At 44.6% G+C, this 17596-nt stretch overlaps 1 protein-coding gene across 3 annotated transcripts in view; it reads left to right on the top strand.

Moving 5' to 3' along the window:
* Positions 1-8464: 8464 nt before the first annotated feature.
* The window catches only part of PTPRG (protein tyrosine phosphatase receptor type G), a 398071-nt gene continuing 388939 nt past the window's right edge, over positions 8465-17596 (top strand). For all 3 annotated transcript variants that reach the window (XR_014226741.1, XM_082289015.1, XM_082289016.1), the window contains exon 1: positions 8465-8875. Coding sequence is in view for 2 of the 3 variants with exons in the window: in XM_082289015.1 (XP_082145141.1) it covers positions 8791-8875 (85 nt within the window). In the remaining variant the exon portion in view is untranslated. The remainder of the gene's footprint in view (positions 8876-17596) is intronic.

Raw genomic sequence — 17596 nt, forward strand, 5'->3', positions numbered from 1 at the left:
AGGTCATAAGAATGATGTATAAAAATCCAAGGCAATGCTCGATAGGGTGGCCTGAGTACTGCAGAAAACCTGTGCCAAGATCTCTTGAGAGATCTTTGTCTGCACTTCCCTCTGTGCATTGTTCAGGACCCTCATCACTGCTGTGTCCTCCGGCTTGGGATGGACTTGGGGAATGAGGATGTTTCACTGCTGCAGGATTTTCAGGATGTATGTCCACTGCTCATGGCCTGTACTTACTGAAAGGTGGGTTTTGTCAGGATACCAGGATCATTAAATCCTGGGACAGGAGCACCAGAGCCACCCCACACCGTGGTCCATGCCCATTACTCCTGCAGCTATATGATAGAAGGCCGTGCTATGCATTGCAATGAGAAATGCGATGCCTACAGGCCCGTGCTCCTGTCACGCAATGAGCCTGCCACACCCTCTGCTTTGCTAATGGATTACACAAAATATCTAGTAATTTATTACTGATGGCTGAGATTTCTTTAACTTTTCTTAGTGTTCTATATGGTATTACCAGGCAAGTTGGTGGCTCAATGTTCAACAACGAGAATCCTGCTTGGCACAGATTTCTCCCCCCCCGCCCCCCCCAAAACCCGCCGTACTTACAGGCCGTTCTGTTACAGAAACACCGTGTTTCCAGCTTTGTTTTTTGCTGTGCTAAGTATTGCAGATCTTGTGTTATCTCCCAGACAGACGGACAAGGCGGCAGCACGGAGAAATCAGGTTTCCAAGGAGTGATTTATGAGACGCGAACTTGGCCGTGCGCGCATTGCAACTCCCCCGTGTGGCTCGAAGCCGCCGGCGGCTCAGCCCCGTCAGGCTGGGGCTGCCCGGGCTCACAGCCGGCAGCTCCCAGGAACAAACACGGCCTGGGGAACATTCCCGTGCTCAGAAGTGGCCATCGGTTTGCAATTAATATTGACGCCAAGAGAATAATATTATTCTGTTGCGTTTCTGCTACAGGGAAGGGGAAAAAAAATTGTGATATTTTACTAACTGTGATGCTCTGAGAGGAATTATGAGGTATCATATTCCTTGGCTATGAATTAAGTCTTAATGACTTAATTCTCAGTTTCCTTTACCCCCATCAAAGTGTCTTACGATGATACATTTAATAGATGCTAAAATCTATTTGGACATCATTAGTTATTTTAAAACTGGGATTATAAATTTTTGTGGATTAACACAACAGTTCAAGGTTCTAAACACATATTAGTTGTACTCTTCAGGTCACTTATGATAAACATTCCCCCTTTTTGGCTTAGCTATGAAAGCTGAGTTTGCAGTCCAGAATTGAATATTTTTACCCAAAACCACAAAAAAAAAAATTTACAGTTTACTACTATCTTTTATATGTCTTATGTATATTTTCTTGGGCATGGGCCAGAGGAAGCAATTGTGTTCTTCCAAATTAAAGAGTTTTACTCTGCCCCGTGATACACTGTCGCAAATTACCTGTCAGCTGCATAAAGAGAGGTTAGACATACACCAGCATAGACAAAGGTAGAATTGGGCCCAAAGTATTTATTCTTTTCAGGAACTTGGCACCCTCTTCTCCCATTCTGCTGAAATGAACATAAAGAGATGCTGAAATTCTAAAATGTTTTAAAGCCTCCAACACTGTAGCTCTGAGCAGGGTGCATTGTAACTACCAGACCTTGATGGCATGAAGATATGCATCATGAACATGAAATCTGGGGACAAAAGATAAGGGCACAGCCTTGCCACACTCCCAAAGTAGCAAAATACTGTACAAAGTAACAACTGCATTTTTGTGGTATTTGGTCACATCCCTCCTTGAGCTGGCAAAACTTTGACTTGGTCCCAAGTAGGTGCAGTTCCAGGAAAGTGACTGCCCAGTGGAGTTGTGCCCAGCTGCAGTGGATCTGTATTTGATGACACTTAAAAAGATGAATGAAAATCATTTCGGTTGCATTAGAGATGTAAACTGTCAGGGATTTGGATTACTGTTTATTCAACTTTTTGGACAACATCTTTATGCTTCCAAGAAATCCTTTTTAGTCCAGGCATCAAGAGGAGACAGGATGAACTCGAAGCAAGAAACTGGAGTTTGCAGACAAGTAGCTCATGCTCCTGACACTGGGGAATAAGGGAATGGAAAGCAAAAGTAGAGAAAACAAAGGATACTTTGTGGGTGGGCTGTACTGCCAAATCTCAGTGGCCTGGATACATTGTTGTTGTTTATCTATCTCCATCGGTGCTTACGGGTATGTATTGATCTGAATAACTCATGTCTGAGGGGTCACTGGGGCATCTGATTTTATCCCTTTCTTTGCAAGGTTTATTAATATTGACACTTCTTTTAAATGAAGTGGTGGGGCACCAACCATGGAATCCCTTTTTAATGGAATCATATTAGCTAATGTACTGCCTGTCCACACTCAAATCCAGAGTGGTTTACACAAGCCTATATTTGAGTAACTGCTAATGTTTTAAGACAAAAGAAACCCAAACACCAAACCCACAGATCTCTGAAAGGAATATTCTGAGAGGAATAGCAAAGACAGAACTATGCTGCAATCTGCAATCTGCATTTCTCTGTTGCAACACAGGGACCCAAAATAAAGTAAGAGTTACTTTTCCTGTAACTTACAAGTGTTACTTCTTTCCTTGTTCTGTCAAGGCCATTCCTCCCCTCCCCTGCCCACCAGGGGCTGCATTAGTTTCTGGAATGTAATTATTCTCACATGTACAAGCTCCTGTGAGACAAAAAAGATTGCCAGAACATACAAGTTTGCACATCCTCTTATTCCTGCACTCAAAGAGGGTGTATCTCTGAGTGAACATGGGTATGGCAAATGTTCCTCTTTAACTTTCTCTTCTTTCCTTAAACAGATTGGAAGTCTGCTTCTACCATTTATAGAACAGATTTTCTTTTTCTTGAAAGTGCTCTCCTGGGACTGACTAGGAAAGTGTTTTTTGCAGTCTGCTTGATTGGTCTTCATTGTGGAGCAATTTCAGGGGCCTGGCTTTGGACACCATTTGCAATGGGTTTACAACAGAAGGTCATGTCTTGTTACAGAGCCATTATTGCCTCTCCCCTTGGGACCACAGCACACCTGTGTCTTTACCCTTCACCAGTAGCTTCTGACACATCTTTTTGACATCCATGCAGGGGGGCAGGAGCATATCACACTAACTTCTTTGGCAGAAATCAGCAGTGAACTGAAAGAGGGGAAAGGAGGAGCAGAAATTCCATCTTCAATGAATTTATTCTCACCAATTTTGTGAATGTTTTCAATGATGTTTTGGTTGTAATGCACGAGGCCTTTAAAAGAGTAGGTATGTCATTATGATACTGGCTTTGTGGAGTCCAGGAAGACAAGGGGGCTGGAAGGTGCATTTACTAAAGACAAGAAGATTGCTCATGGTAACTGTCTGTAACCAGACTAGATCCAGCACACCACACCCCTGCTGCTGCTCCTCACAGCAACTTATATTCAGCCTGAGTTCACACTGCCTGCAAACCCTGCCTGTCCTTGAGTCAGCTTCACTGTGTAGAAAAACCTGACAGTTGCAGTTATCTCCCTGGCAAGCTGCACAATAGTGGAAAAACATTGAGCATGGACAGAGCCTTCCCATTCAAAGCATTTCTGCTTTACTGCAACTGAGGATCTCAAGACTTTCGTTGAACCCAAATATTATTGAAACCTATAAACAATATTTGCACCAATAATGGAAGATCCTGTCTGTTGTCTCATTAGTTTCCACCTTAAATTCTGCCAAGACAGTAATTTCCAGTGAGTCATGGATGTGGTCACAGATAAGCAGGACAGAAAACTGGGTATTTCATCTCATCCCTCAGCTCTAGTCATGAACATGCTTGCTCTGCTCACTGCCACACTGATAGATTTTTTTATTATTCTTTTAACAGGAGAGGATTTGTGAATTAAACACACACTCACAACCCTAGCAAGGTTGTACCACAGGACTCTGAACTACGGCTGCGTTTGAAAGAGAAACTCACTGCTGATAAGTCCAACCCTCCACACACACTTTTACAAACACAGCCATTTTAAGGCCATTTCGGGAGACTAAAGAACTGTTTGACTTCAAGGTTAATTTGAAGTTTTCAAGTAGGCATCTGAGCATGTGACTGTCTGTTCTGAATGATTTAGCCTAAGGCTACCCTAAGGTGGTGGTTCTTTTTTTAGAACACAAGAAAATAAATGTATTGGTCTTCCAAAAAAACCTGTCACAGTGCAAACCCTGTGAGACACTGCCCAGCCAGGACATCTTGGAGTATCTCTCAAGTCAGTGCTCATTCCTGTCATGCTGGTTGAGCTGTAGATGTGCAGCCTGTAATACTTGCAGCAATCTCTGACCCACAGCCTATGTCTTCACCCAGAGTTTGCATCACCCATCAACATTTTTCATACCTTTCACTTTACCTGCATCTCTGAGTTCATCTATTTTTATGTCTTCATAAATCAAACAACACAGCTCTTTGCTATGATTATATTGAAATAAAGCCCTCTCTTTCATCACAGCACTTTGCTTGCCCTCCACCTCTGTTCTCAGCAGGTTCTCAGATGCCTTGTTAAGACCTTCAAAGCCTCACAGCATACTCTGAGAAGAATGCATCTGTCCTGAGGCTACGAGAAACTAACTCTGCAATAGTATAATTTATGAAACTACAAGTTCAGCATCCTTTTTTTCTTTTCCATGCAAAGCTGAACAGGAACAAGGGCTGCTGAATTAACCAGGAAGTTTATACATCACATTAGTTATAATTTGAACTGTAGCTGCTTCTTCGTACTTCATGTTGAATTATCCTTTCAGGGCTAGATCCTCACCTGGTCTTTTCCCCACAGGTTAACCATTCCAGTGAGGCTGGCTGTAAATCAAGGAAAATTTATCCCTTTCTTTCTAAACACAAAAAGAAGTGTAACTTTGTGTATCTGATTTTTTTCTTTGATTTTTATTTCTCCAATCCTTTACATAGTCATTATAGATGTTAAGAAGCCTGTTTTGGAAATGATTAATGCTATTAATAATTTTCTAATTCAATAAAACCTCTCATCTTTGAACTCCTTGCAATATTTTTTTGCTTTCTTCAGCTTTTCACTAATTCAAACATATGACAAATACGAGTCTTCGTTTCAGTTTTCTATTATTTCTCATGTCCGATCAAATAAATTAACAGACTTCCATTTCTTTCCCAGGAGTCATGCCCATATGTTGATGAAGACAGCATAAAAATATTACTTGTTCAAACAAGAGAGGGATAAAAAAGGATAGAAGTTATCTTTTATTCACTGTTCCAAGCAAACCAGGGCTGCTGGTCCCCTTCTCACATTGACAGTGCCTGCTCTGCTAACCGTAAATATTGCAAGATTTGCAGAGCACCCATTGGTCTGGTTTAGCTGCACTGGGTTATAATGTCGCCTTTCAATCTCTTCATACAGTAGCAGTTATTTTAATCATGCCACAGTACTTCAATCACTGGGAAGAATCAGCTGTCCTATCTAATGTGGCTGCTCCACAGTCACGTGGCCCCAGTCCAGGAGAGCAGCATTCTGCTAATGCAGTTTGCTGTGTTTGGGTAGCTAAAGATCCGTCTGCAGGCCAATTTGTACCTGTGTATTGTTGATAGACAGCCTGCCTCGGGCACGGACACACTGCATGCAGGAAATGGATTCTCATTTAACCGTGTTTAATTTTGTTCTCTGTATCTCCATCATCCATCTTTCCATTTCTTTGCCCACCCAAATTGCTAATGCGAAACAAAGCTACTTCCGCCACCACAGCTCCTAAACTGATGTGTGACGATGCAATGATTGATTTCCCACTCCAGGAAAAGTGGGTCATTGTACATGATGTAGCACAGCAGGCTGAACCAAGCTGGTCGTGCTGACATTGGGCTTTTACAGATTTGTTTTAAGAAGTTCAGACCTGAGGCGACTACTGTGAATATCCAGCTCTAACATCTCTGGTTTTTGATGGGAGCACTGCCATTCTAAAATCTTTCTTAGTAGCTTAGAGAGATCTGAAGTCATCTCTGCTCCTCAGGAGACAGTATTCTGATTACGCATTTTATATCTTACTTTCATGTTTGCGCCAAGAATGGAAAATGCAAAATTCCTCCAATTCCAAGATATGGGTCCAGTTTCAGGTTTGCCAATTTCCAGGATAGAAAACCAGAAACTAATTTAAAAATATGTTTTAAACATAAAATGGTGCAATTAACAGCTTTTGCAAAGGATTTTGAATTAGTGAGAAAAATACTCGTTGAAAAAAATGCACTGCTTTTACTCTTCTTTTGTGAGATTGCAATAGTGTGTAATGAGACCTGTTGAAACTCACCTTTAGATTGAAACACTTTAAGATTGCCTCTTGTGATACCTGGGAGACATCACTTTCAGAGGCAAGTCTCAGTGCTGGTGTAGAACCTGCCTTCCTATCTGTTGGAATAGAACAGCGAAGTTGGAATCAATTGCTGAAAGGGAAATATTTTGCAGGTTTTTCTGAACAGCCCAATAAGTAACTGAGCCCAGATGTCATGGCAGAATCCAAAAGGTCAAGGCAGGTGGGGATTTGGTTTTGATTTTCACAGGAACAAAAAAAATCAGGAAAATATAGCTCTTAAAATTGTATCCTTGTTTTTATGAGAGTTGAAACCAATCTTCAAACCCCACCTGGTCTGGGAAATTATTTAATGAACAGGTTGGATAAGACCTTTCTCTGGGGCCTATAAATTTTTGCTTTGCTTTAGACAAATCCTTACACAAGTACTTTCTCTAATTTTTGCACACCCCAATGGGTGGTGTCCTCAAGGGCAGAGAATATCTAATCAGGTCCTTAAATCCTTACGCTTGAAAAATCCGTACTGGGAGAAACAGTTTTGGCCAATAAGGAGTGCACTTTTAACTTCCAACTGTGATTTTTGGCAGTCATGACCTGATATGTGGAGAGAAAGTCAAAGGAAAACCTACAAATGCCTCCTGTTGAGGGGCCCTTTGGATGCAGCATAATCCACTGCCTTGGCAACTTGTGCTGAGTGGGGTAAACCTGGATGGACACTAAGCCACTTGCAGACAGTGGTAAGTTCCTGAGGGCTCTACTCTAGTGACCCCTAAGCTGAGGAAGAGGGAGAGAAAATCACTGCCATTCTGCAAATGACCTCTGAATTTTCCTACTCTGTTCCTCCTCCTACCAACCATCTCTTCTCCTCTGGAAACACAAAAAATGTGGAAGGTTTTCAGGTAAGCAAAGGGAGCGTAGCAAATGACTGAGCTGAGCACACTACTCACTGATAAACCTGGCCAAACCCTTTCCTTTCTGAAACAGAATCCTCGGAATGGATGTAATGAACAAAGAAACAGACAAAACCTACCTCTGAATGAAATTTAAGCATCAGCAGACCACAGAACAGCCAGGAAATACCAAGTACAAACAACCATCCTTTCATCCTGAATTCACACCATTTTCTGCTTCTATTTCCTGTGCAAAATTATCACTCACTCAGAAACTCCTGCCTGGGGGGTTGTGGATGCAGAGTGGCTTGGGACAGCCTTCATCTGACTTTGCAGAAACACCAAACGATTATCTCATTTTGAGGTGGTTCTCTGGAAATACGTAGTATAATGCACAATATTGGGGGAAAACCAGCAATTTTGTGTGTATGACGTGTATTACTGGGAGAGGAAAATCAATGTGATTCTAGGGCTAGTGGGGGTGGAGGTGTCTCTTGCAGTACTCAAAAAGACATATACCACTGGAGGAGAAAAAAATCTGTATGATTTCGATGAGGATTTCTGGAAATACCCAGCACAGCACTGAGCTGTGTGATTCTATGGGGGACCACAGAGTCATACAGGGTATCGAAGAGGATGGAAAACTGTGATTTTGGGGAAGGAAGGGGAGTCGGACCCCTCCGACGGTACTCCGAGTGATGCACACAAGTGCGGGTGGGGAGGAACCACGGGGGACACGACCACCTATCACCAATCTGTGCCCCCTGCCCGCAGCACGCACCGGGGGGTGGCATAATGAGACAAGTAACTTCACAGAGACACCGCCGGGGTGAGAGCGCGGAACCCGAAATTGCAAACGGCGAATTTCCGCGGCTCGGTACCATACCGTCCCCCAACCGCACCGCTGCCGGCGGCATCCCCCACAAATACACGCACACCAGCGGCTGGGCGGGAGCGTGCGCACGAGCACGAGCGCGCCCCCGCCCCGCCGCCGCTGCCGCTTTAAGGGCGGCGGGGGCGCGCCGCCGGGGCGCCCGGCGCGCCGCCGCCTCTCCTCGCTTCGCCTCGCCTCGCCGCCGCGCCGCGCTCCCTCTCCCTCTCTCTCCCTCGCCCCGCTTTAAAGTCTCCGCCAGGATCCGGGCTCGCCCGCCACTTCCTGTACAGCAGGATGGAGCGCGCCGGGGCCCCGGCTGACCGCCGCCCGCCCGCCCGTGCGCGGAGGCGGCTGTGAGCGCCCCGTTCGCGGCATGCGCGCCCCGCCGCCGCTGCCCGCCTGAGCCGCGCCGCCCCGCGCCCGCCGAGCCGCGCGGGGGGGGTTCCCCGCGCCCCGCCGGCGCTCCTATCTGTCCTCCCCCTGCCCCGCGCTTGGAGGGGTTTTTCTTCCCCGTAGAGGAGGCGAGCAGGAGCCCCCCGCTTTCTCCCGCAGGAACAGGGGTGCGGGGAGAAACTTATTTTCAACAAGTTTGGTTTTTTGGTTTTTTTTTTTTTGTCCACCCCCCTTTTTTTTCCCTCCCCCTGTGTTTTAATTATTTTAGCCCCCTTCCCCTTTCGATGTGCGGCTTTGGACATGCGGAGGCTACTGCAACCGTGTTGGTGGATCTTTTTCTTGAAAATCACTAGCTCCGTGCTCCATGATGTGGTGTGCTTCCCCGGTGAGTGAGCGCGGCGGATGGGGGGGCTCCCGGTGCCTCCTCCACACGTGTCCGCGACCCCCGTGGGGAGCCGGCGGGGCACCCGCGAGCGCGGAGGATGCGCCTGGGATCGGGGCGGCCCCGGCGTTGGGTCTCCTCCCGGTCCGCAGCACCCTCCCGGCTGCGGGTAGCGCTGCCCGCGAGTGGGGCCGTGAGCGGAGCAAGGGCTCAGCTCCGCGCTCCCGGCGCGGTGTCCCCTGTCTCCGGTGCATTGCAGCGCCCGGCGGCGTGGGGCGGGCGGAGGGGGATCCTTGTGCGCTGCTCTTGTTTCGTGGGGCTGCTTGGAGCTCCCTTTGTGCTGCGGGACCGCCGCTCGCCGCCCCGAAGGGCAGCGTGACTCCGCGCTCGACCCCGCCAGGCAGCCCCCCGGTCCCCCGCCAGAAAGTTGGCGGTGCGCGGGTGCGTGCCCTCCCCACCCCACTCGTGTCCATGGTGGTGGTCTTGCCGTGCCGCGTGCCGACCTTGGCAGGGCGGGGGTGGGGAGAGGGGGCCGCGGGGCTGCGCGCCCGCTCCGCACCGGGCTGGATCTGTGCAGCCACCGCCGCGCACCCGCAGGAAAGGGGTTCCGCGGGCGGGGGCACTCCGCGACCACCGTGCCGTTCTCCCCCTCTTCGTACCCCACGGCCGGTGCCTGTGTATCGCTTCTCGCCCCACATCGAACCGCAGGGCTCGTGTGTAACGGGGCCGGGTGGGCGCTCGCCCGCCCCGCGCTGGGACCCGCGGCCCACCGCTCCCCCCGGCCCGGGGGAACTCGCGGCGCCCTCGCGGGGCTCGGGCTCCCGCCGCCTCCGCAGTTCCCGGGCCACCCGCCAGGGGCGCTGTGGCGCCGCCGGCGCCCCCGCGGGGCGCGCGCCCGTCCGCCGGCGCGCAGCGCGGGCCCCGCCCCGCGCGCTCCCGGGTTCCGCGGCTGGACGGAGCGCGCCGGCGGCGGCCCCGCGCCCCGAGGGATCGCGTTGGTTACTTTGCCCCGGGCTTCCTCCCTCCCGGCGGGGATGGGGCGGGGGGTCCTCGGCGGGGCGCTTGCGGTGTGAGGCGCCCGGGGCAGCGCGAGCCCCTCTTCGCAGGGAACTGCGCTCCCCGCGCAACTTCTCCCGTCCTTTCCCTGGGCGCCCGAGGCAACCCTGGTTGTTCGCCGCGTCCAGGTGTGCAACAGCATAAAGAAATAATTAAATTCTGGAGGTTTTTTAGGAACTTCCAGTTACGTTTTCCTTCTCCCCCCCCCCCCTTTAATTTCCTTTTTTTAACTTTTTCTTCCTGAAATACCCCTTTTTTTTTTTCTAACCCTAAATGCAGAGCTCGGCAGATAAACCCATCCTATTCCTTCCAGCAGTTTCTCCCATGGTAAAATGATTTGAAGCAAAAAGAAACTAAGTTGGGGAGAGGGTTAATACCTCTGCAGCTTTTGACGAAATATTTATCTTCTTTGTATTGATTTGTTCTCAGTTTCAGCCCTCGGAGTGATGCCTTTCGTTCTGGTTCTGATATATATTGTATAGTAATTACATCTAGAAGGCAGAATGCTGCAGGAAAACAAGCCCTGATGTTGGTTTAATACGACAGTATTGTATGACTTGCTGATTTAGATCAGCGATGTTTGAACCAGATAATATTTGCATTATGGTTTTAATATGAAGATGGATGCAAGCAGAAGGTAGTAGGGCGCTTGCACAGTGTTGCTAAACTCTTCAACGCCAGAAGCCGTAAAACAGCTGTGTAATACTTGGGACTGTTTCAGGGCTGTGCATCGCTAAAGGTTTGCCTGGAAAGCAAACTATTTTCCAGAAAGGCTTTTATGGCTTTAGTTTTTGTACAGACCTACCATGTTAGACCTCGGTGTCTTGCTTGCTCCCGTGTGCTTTCCTCTGAAGAGCAGCAGTACCTGGTGTGTGTGCAGGCAAGGGGTGGTGAGTGAAACATCCTGATACACGGGGATGCCTCAGACTCTGATCCCGTACATGAGAGATGCCCGAGGCAGGAAAGCTGCAGGGAGGATCTCTGTGGACTATAATAGGACATTGGTGCTGACAACATCCAATGGCATATCATTGGAATTTGTGTTGGCGGGGAATCCCGGTCAGATATTAACCATTTAGTACCTACCACAAATGCTTCTGTACCTTTTCACAGGATTTTCTTGAGAGGATTAAAGAAGTAAGGTATTTGTCAGTTTGGTTTTAATTTGCAAACATCTTTCTTCCCTCTTCCTCTTATCTAGCTCCCTTTAAACAGAAGAGAGGTCACTACTTGTTTTCTGCCCTGCAAATCACTTTACTTTGTGAAGAAATATAAAGGCTATTCTTTTGTTTGTTCAGTAACAATAAATGAACCATGTAGAAAATAAGTCTTTGCAGTATTTCTTTGTTAGGAGTGTTGTAATAGGGTTTCACTGTTTAAGTAGGTATTTTTGTTGCTGTTCCTTTGGTTGCAGTAAGAGAAAGGAGTCACTGGCAAAAAAATGTGTGGGTGAGGTTTTCCTCTTTCTGAACTGTTTAGTGGATTTCTCTGTGGGCTTGTCACTGGTAATTGCATTGATTAATAAATCAAGCCAAGACAAGGTAAGAGAGGTTGTTTCCATGGGGTCTGTTTGCTCATTAATCTAAATTCACAGTACCAAAAATCAGTAAGACACAAATATTAGCATTATAGTGATATCCTTACTATCTGATTTCTCAGTGCTTTGCCGAGAGAGTAAATATCTTCTTGTAAAGGAAAAAGTACACATTAGTGCAGTCCTTAGCTGTTAGTTTGACAATCCAGTTGTCTAAGGAATGACAGTTGCTAGCATTTTCTTAGGCTGGGTGCATAAATGAAAGTAATTTTCTTGAGTCTAGATTAGCTCTTTGGTAATGAATCAAATTGTTGCTAACCTGGTAACTGCCTAAATGGGTTTTGGATTTTGAGTCTTTGTAGATCTGAACTGAGAGTTAATTTTGCATATAACTGTCTTCTGCTTGGAGGAAAAATTATACTGGGAGCTATTCCTTATGAGCTAATCAAATGCTACTTCAGATATTTTTAAAGGTGCAGAGAAGACTGGCATTGTCTAGTAAAGATTTTGCAGAGGAAGGTGCACTGTGCACGTAGAGAAATACGGAACGTACAGGAGAGGGCCCTCCAAGACTTTATTTAGTCCTGTGGCTTTTATGAAGATGACACTTTGTATATTTTAATTATCCCTTATTTTCAGTGCTGTTTTAAAATATGCTCTATGTTACAGGAAGTTGCTAATGGAGTCCTTGCAGATAAAGACAGTCAAGTGAGCCTTCCCACGCTGCAGGAGCTGAGCTCGTGATTTGCTTCTTGTGGGGGAGACTCCAGGGAGAGCTTTGCTATTCCTTAGCAGGTTTGTGGTTAACAGTGCCTGGACCTGGCTTTCAGAAGTCTTTAAGTAGTCACAGGAGCTGTCTGTCCCAGCAGGCAGAGAAAGAGACTTCCTAAAGTTGGGAGGGAAGAAGAGGCATCACAGACGGAAGGGAATTCAAAAACAGAAATGAACGCAGTTTGAGGGTAACTGGAATTCCCTCAGCCATATTGCAGTATCTACAAAGCCTGTGTATCCAGGCTGGGGATGTTGCTGTGCTTGGAAGAACAAGGATTTTTTGCCTATGTGTATGAGTTAGGATTTCTTTTATTGTTCTCTTATCCCCATACCCTCTCTTTTTTTTGTCTAGGAAAGGAGGATGTATAAGGATTTCTGACCCTGTTCAGAAAAAGGATGTCTTAGTGATGAGCTTCTCTAAGTCAAGCACAGAGATGCTGTGTCCTTCACCCATCCCACCTGCATCCACACTGGAAATCTTTGTGGAACAAATAGATCCTGCTTGGTACCATAAAAATTACTGAAAATCACCTATTGATTTGAGTAGGGTGGTTTCTGGGTCTTTGCAGGGACAAGTGTTGGCTGTACTGTTATCAAGTTCTGTACATTTAATAGTTGGAATTTGTTTCCAATTACAGAAAAGACAGCTAACAGTGAGGACTCTATCCAGCTTATAATCAGTGCTCAAGGACTAACATACTTACGCTTTTCTGAAATAAATGTTATTAAAGTTGAGTCTAATTTAAATGTTCAAGTTTCATGGTTAAATTAAGGAAATGACTTCAAACTATTAATCTCAACTGTCCTTGGAAAAAAGTGCTAATCATTTGGTTGCTGCTTTTTAGCAGCCAAATGAACCTGTGGCATGGTGTGCTCTGAAGCCTAAGGGTCTAGTAATAACACTATTCTAACTAATATATAACTTTAATCGGAGAAATTATGAAAAAACGAGGCTAATTTCTGTTCGCCCAAGTTATTGTGCTTCCATTTTTAAAGATCAGAGTTGTTCCTGTGTGTTGATGGAATTGTAGTTATTTATTATTATATGCCATGCTACTTTAATTCTAAACAACAATTCTTAAGTATTTTAGGAAGTGGAATCTCATCAGACAAATGCTCTTAAAAATACGTAGTCACCTGAGGATTTAGATATGCACCATATGGTTAATTTACAGTTCATATATTCCTTCTGAGGACTGCTTGCTGCTGTAGGTATCTAAATATCAAGTTTTCCGTTCTTCGTGAGGTAAGCTCATGTCAGTGTTTCCTCCAAGTCAAAATTGTGGATCTGCATCTTCTTGCACAGGTTGATGGGAACATTAACTTCACAGATTGCCAGATACAGCCCAGTTCCATCAGGGAGTATCAGTTTTGTGAACACATGCATGAGTTGGAAGCAAAGCAGAGAAGGAAGATGAACATTAATGCAGCCTTTCATCCTGAGCAGAAGAACCTGGGGTGTGGCCAACTGGAGGTGCCCAACTAGAGAATAACTTTTGATGAAAGCAACTAGTTTTCATATTTGTGTGTCAATAAACCTTTGGAGAAAAAAAAAAGCACAGAAAAATGATCCTTGAGTGCTGTTAATTTTTCCATTACTCTGTATCTTGTGCTGATGAACATATTATCTGTATTGCAGGGTACAGATTACTTGACCCAAGACAAGTCAAATTGGCTTCTTTCTTTCAGTGGTTCTAACAGGTCCTCCAGCACTCCAGCGTGATCTCAGCCACTTCAGTGAGGACAAGTATCCTCTTGAATGAATCTGGGCTGCACTGGTTATGTCTCCAAATGCTTGCCTTTCAATGTATACTCGTCTTCTTGAGGCACAGCTGCCACGACACAGCAGATTCCAGCTTTATGCCTTGAGCTGTCACATATTTGTGGCCTAAGCAGAATCTCTTCCCACCCTGAAAGTGAACAGATGAATTAGGGTGCAGATTGCAAGCACAGCAATGATGCTGCTGAGATACTCCACGGATATTGCTGATCTTGTCTCATTTTTCCTTTCCCCTGATATTACTACTGAGAGGCTGGAGGAAACAGTGGTGGGAATAAACTCACCCCTTGTCAGGAGGAGGAGTGAAGGCACAGGGCAGTAAGGAAGCTCAGGAGTTCATGCAACCACTGTAAGATGTGTTTTGCTACACTGAAAGGCTCACTTTACAGCAATTTGAATTAGTATTCAAGTGAACTGTGGTTAAAGTAAAGTCAGTTAGTGTATGGCCCTTTTTTTAAAAAATGTGGTTTTATTATGCATCTCTAAGTTTGCTTGGGAGTTGAAGTACTAGTGTTCTTAATTACTAAGTCATTTAAATAGTGATGAACTATTTTCTGGAACTTAAAACTTGACCACATCATGCACCTGCCAGCAGTACTGGCACATAAAATCTCAATTGATGTGGGTGTTGCAGTTTCTCTATACATAAATGCTGCAGTGATGCCTGATAGATGTTTATCCTGTCCAGTGCCTGCTTTGAGGGACTTTGCATTCATAGTCTGGGGGCCTTGCTAAAGAAAATCCAGGTGTTTTGAGACTTGGATGCTTAGCTTGGGAAAGCTCCTTTGAAAAACACTTTTCTCTGCTTGCAGCAATGTAATGAATGAAACCTTGAGCCCTGAAGAGCTGCAGTGGTATTTAGAAGCAAAATGCAGGATGTTATTTGGTCTTGTGGCAGCTGCTTTGTTCTCTTTTTTTGAATTAAAATGTGCCTATCTCCCTGACAGAGTGCTGTTAAAGTTCTTCTGTTGGGAGTCAGTTTATTCTGCTGACAGGAAAGGAAGGCTGGCTGATAACTTCTTGAAGGCAAAGTGAAGAGTTGTTCAGTTTTCCCACACCTCACTCTTTCCATCTTCTCTTCTTGCAGGAGGCTTGTAAGAGATGTAGGAAATGCTGTAATACTTGCTTTGACCAAAGCAGTGCCTTGCTCTTTTCTTGCTCCTATAAAAGTATCTGCTATTTGGATTATTGTTTTTTAGTAGTCCGAAGTCTTAGAACTGGAGTTCCTTTGAGAGTTTGTCAGGCTGGTTGATGACTGGTGTTGATTGTCCCAGAATGCAAGGGGACTTCAGTGTAAGATGAGGTGAACACTGAATAAGCAGGATATGATGGTAATCTTGTGCCAATACACTGCATAAGTCATTTTTCTACTGCAGAGGCAAATAGAAACAATTCTGTCCTGACCCTTGTTGATGGTCCTCAGCTGAAAGCTAATGGCTTTCTTTTGGTCTCTTTACTTTTCTTTGAAACAAGAATGTCCCTGAAGTAACTCCCACTGCTGAGGACCACTCTCTGCCATTGTGTCAGTTTGGTGTGCTTAGAAATGCTTCCCTGTATAATCTTCCCACCCCCTCCCGCCTCTGGATTTTACAAGAATTTGGTTTATATATATTGGAGGTAGTGAAGTTAGTGATACATTTCTCAAAATAAATAGGTTTTTACAAAGAGCTTTATAGAGCAAGTTTAGTGAATTTTTTTTGGTAGATATTTGTTTATATAAACCTCAGTTTAGTGGCCTCAGCAGGAGGCTTGTGTTCATCCATCCCTCCCCAGCCCCCGGAAACAATAAAGAGATACCTAGTTGCTTTCAAATAATTAAGTACAGATCTACATTGCTGTCAAAAGTGAGTTTAAGAATTAAATTTTTGATAGATTTTCATTAGCTTTTACGTTACTAAGGTGCTTTTAGACTGATGGAGATTATGGTATAGATTTACTGCAGTCAAAGTAAAAATGAGGGACTGTGTAGCATGTCTGTCTCTTAAACACTGCATCCATTCAGTAGATAGGCAGAGAGAACCACTTGAATGTCTCTTCTTGTTGGCCTCCATGCTACTTGTAGGTAGTTGATTTATTATTGTTACAGTGCAGTAGCTTGTGTATTTTGTATTTAAATCCATGCTTAAAATACAACTAAAATTTGCCTGTTGACAGCAGTTGCATCATTTTAATTGGTGAGAATTGCTAATGGAGTGTTCAGGTTCTAAAATTAGTTGTTTATTTTTCCTTCTTTGCCCAAGGGTTTTGCATCAGATGATATAGTTTCTGTATAACTGTTTGTTTTCCAAAGTGACACCTTTGTACAGTTTTAGCTATTTAAGTAAGTGTTAAAAGTTTGTGCTCAGTGACAGCAGTTTCAGAAACTGTGACTTGTAAAATTGTTTTTTACTACATTGTTTATGCATTGAAAAGTGCTCCCCTTCTGTTTACTGTGAATTAATTCATTGTTATATTTGCAAACTGGGGGTGTAAAATTTGCAAGTTCTATAATGTCTTTTCTTGGTGCAATGACAGGTCCTCAGCTGCTGCACACTGTCATGGCACAACTGATGCTGCTGTTGCTGTGGCAGCTTTCAGGTGAGGATTTGTCCCATAACCCTCATAATGATATTATTCTGAAACACAACCGTGCTTGTTATTGTCAATATTCCCATAGGGTGGCTTTGTGTCAAAGGGGTGCTGTTTTAATACTGTCTTTATACTTCTTGGAAAGTTTTATTGTGTGGTGAAATGCAAAACCAGCTCTTAGTATGAGTCTGCCTGTGGTGAAGCAGAGGTATCCAGTCTGTCCATTAAAATTCTGGCTTTCAGGAGGATGCTTTATCATATGTATCAGTCCTTGGAATTGTTGCCAGTTGTCTCTTTGAAATCAATTATTTGTTTGATGCCCATTTTGAAGTATACTAAACTTCTTTCTATGAATGAAGTAGTTACCAAAATAAACACATCACCAAAAAAAAAGGGGTGCTTGAATTACTGAAGATCAAACTACAAATATACAACTACTTTACTAAGTGTCTTTTATCTGTTTCACTGTTCTCTGGTATTTTGTTAAAATGACAGTGTTTGCACATTACGATAAAACCATGTTACAATGTCCTGATTAACCCAGTGACCTGAACCCTACGAGCCCTTTGCCAAGAGATTTTATCCAGTCCTTGAATAATTTTTGTCAGAATCTTTTTTTCTTTGGCCTTTCTCCAGGTTTCTTTTTCATTTTTTCTTTAGAAAGGTGCACACCAGAACTGAACACTGGTCTTGTTCATATCATGTATGTGCAATGCTATTGCCCTTTCTGTTTGTCCAGGGATTTTCAGTGGCCCATTTTTCTGCCACAGCAAGGAAGCTCATGTTGATTGTTTGCCTAGTATGACTTCTAGATCATTATTGGAGTCAGTGCTGAACAAAATACTCTGCTGCTCAGTGGATGTGACCTGGATCACCGATTCTTAGGATTTCTAATTTTATTAAAATAAACCCTTTGAATTTAATTCATCTTCTTTCCTTTTTTTCTTTTTTTTCCTTTAAATGTGGCTTGAATGCTGCTATAATGGCAATTTTAGAAATAGAAAGAAAGGCTTAA

The sequence above is a fragment of the Coloeus monedula genome, assembly GCF_965178545.1.
Source record: "Coloeus monedula genome assembly, chromosome: 11".
Taxonomy (NCBI): Eukaryota; Metazoa; Chordata; class Aves; order Passeriformes; family Corvidae; genus Coloeus; species Coloeus monedula.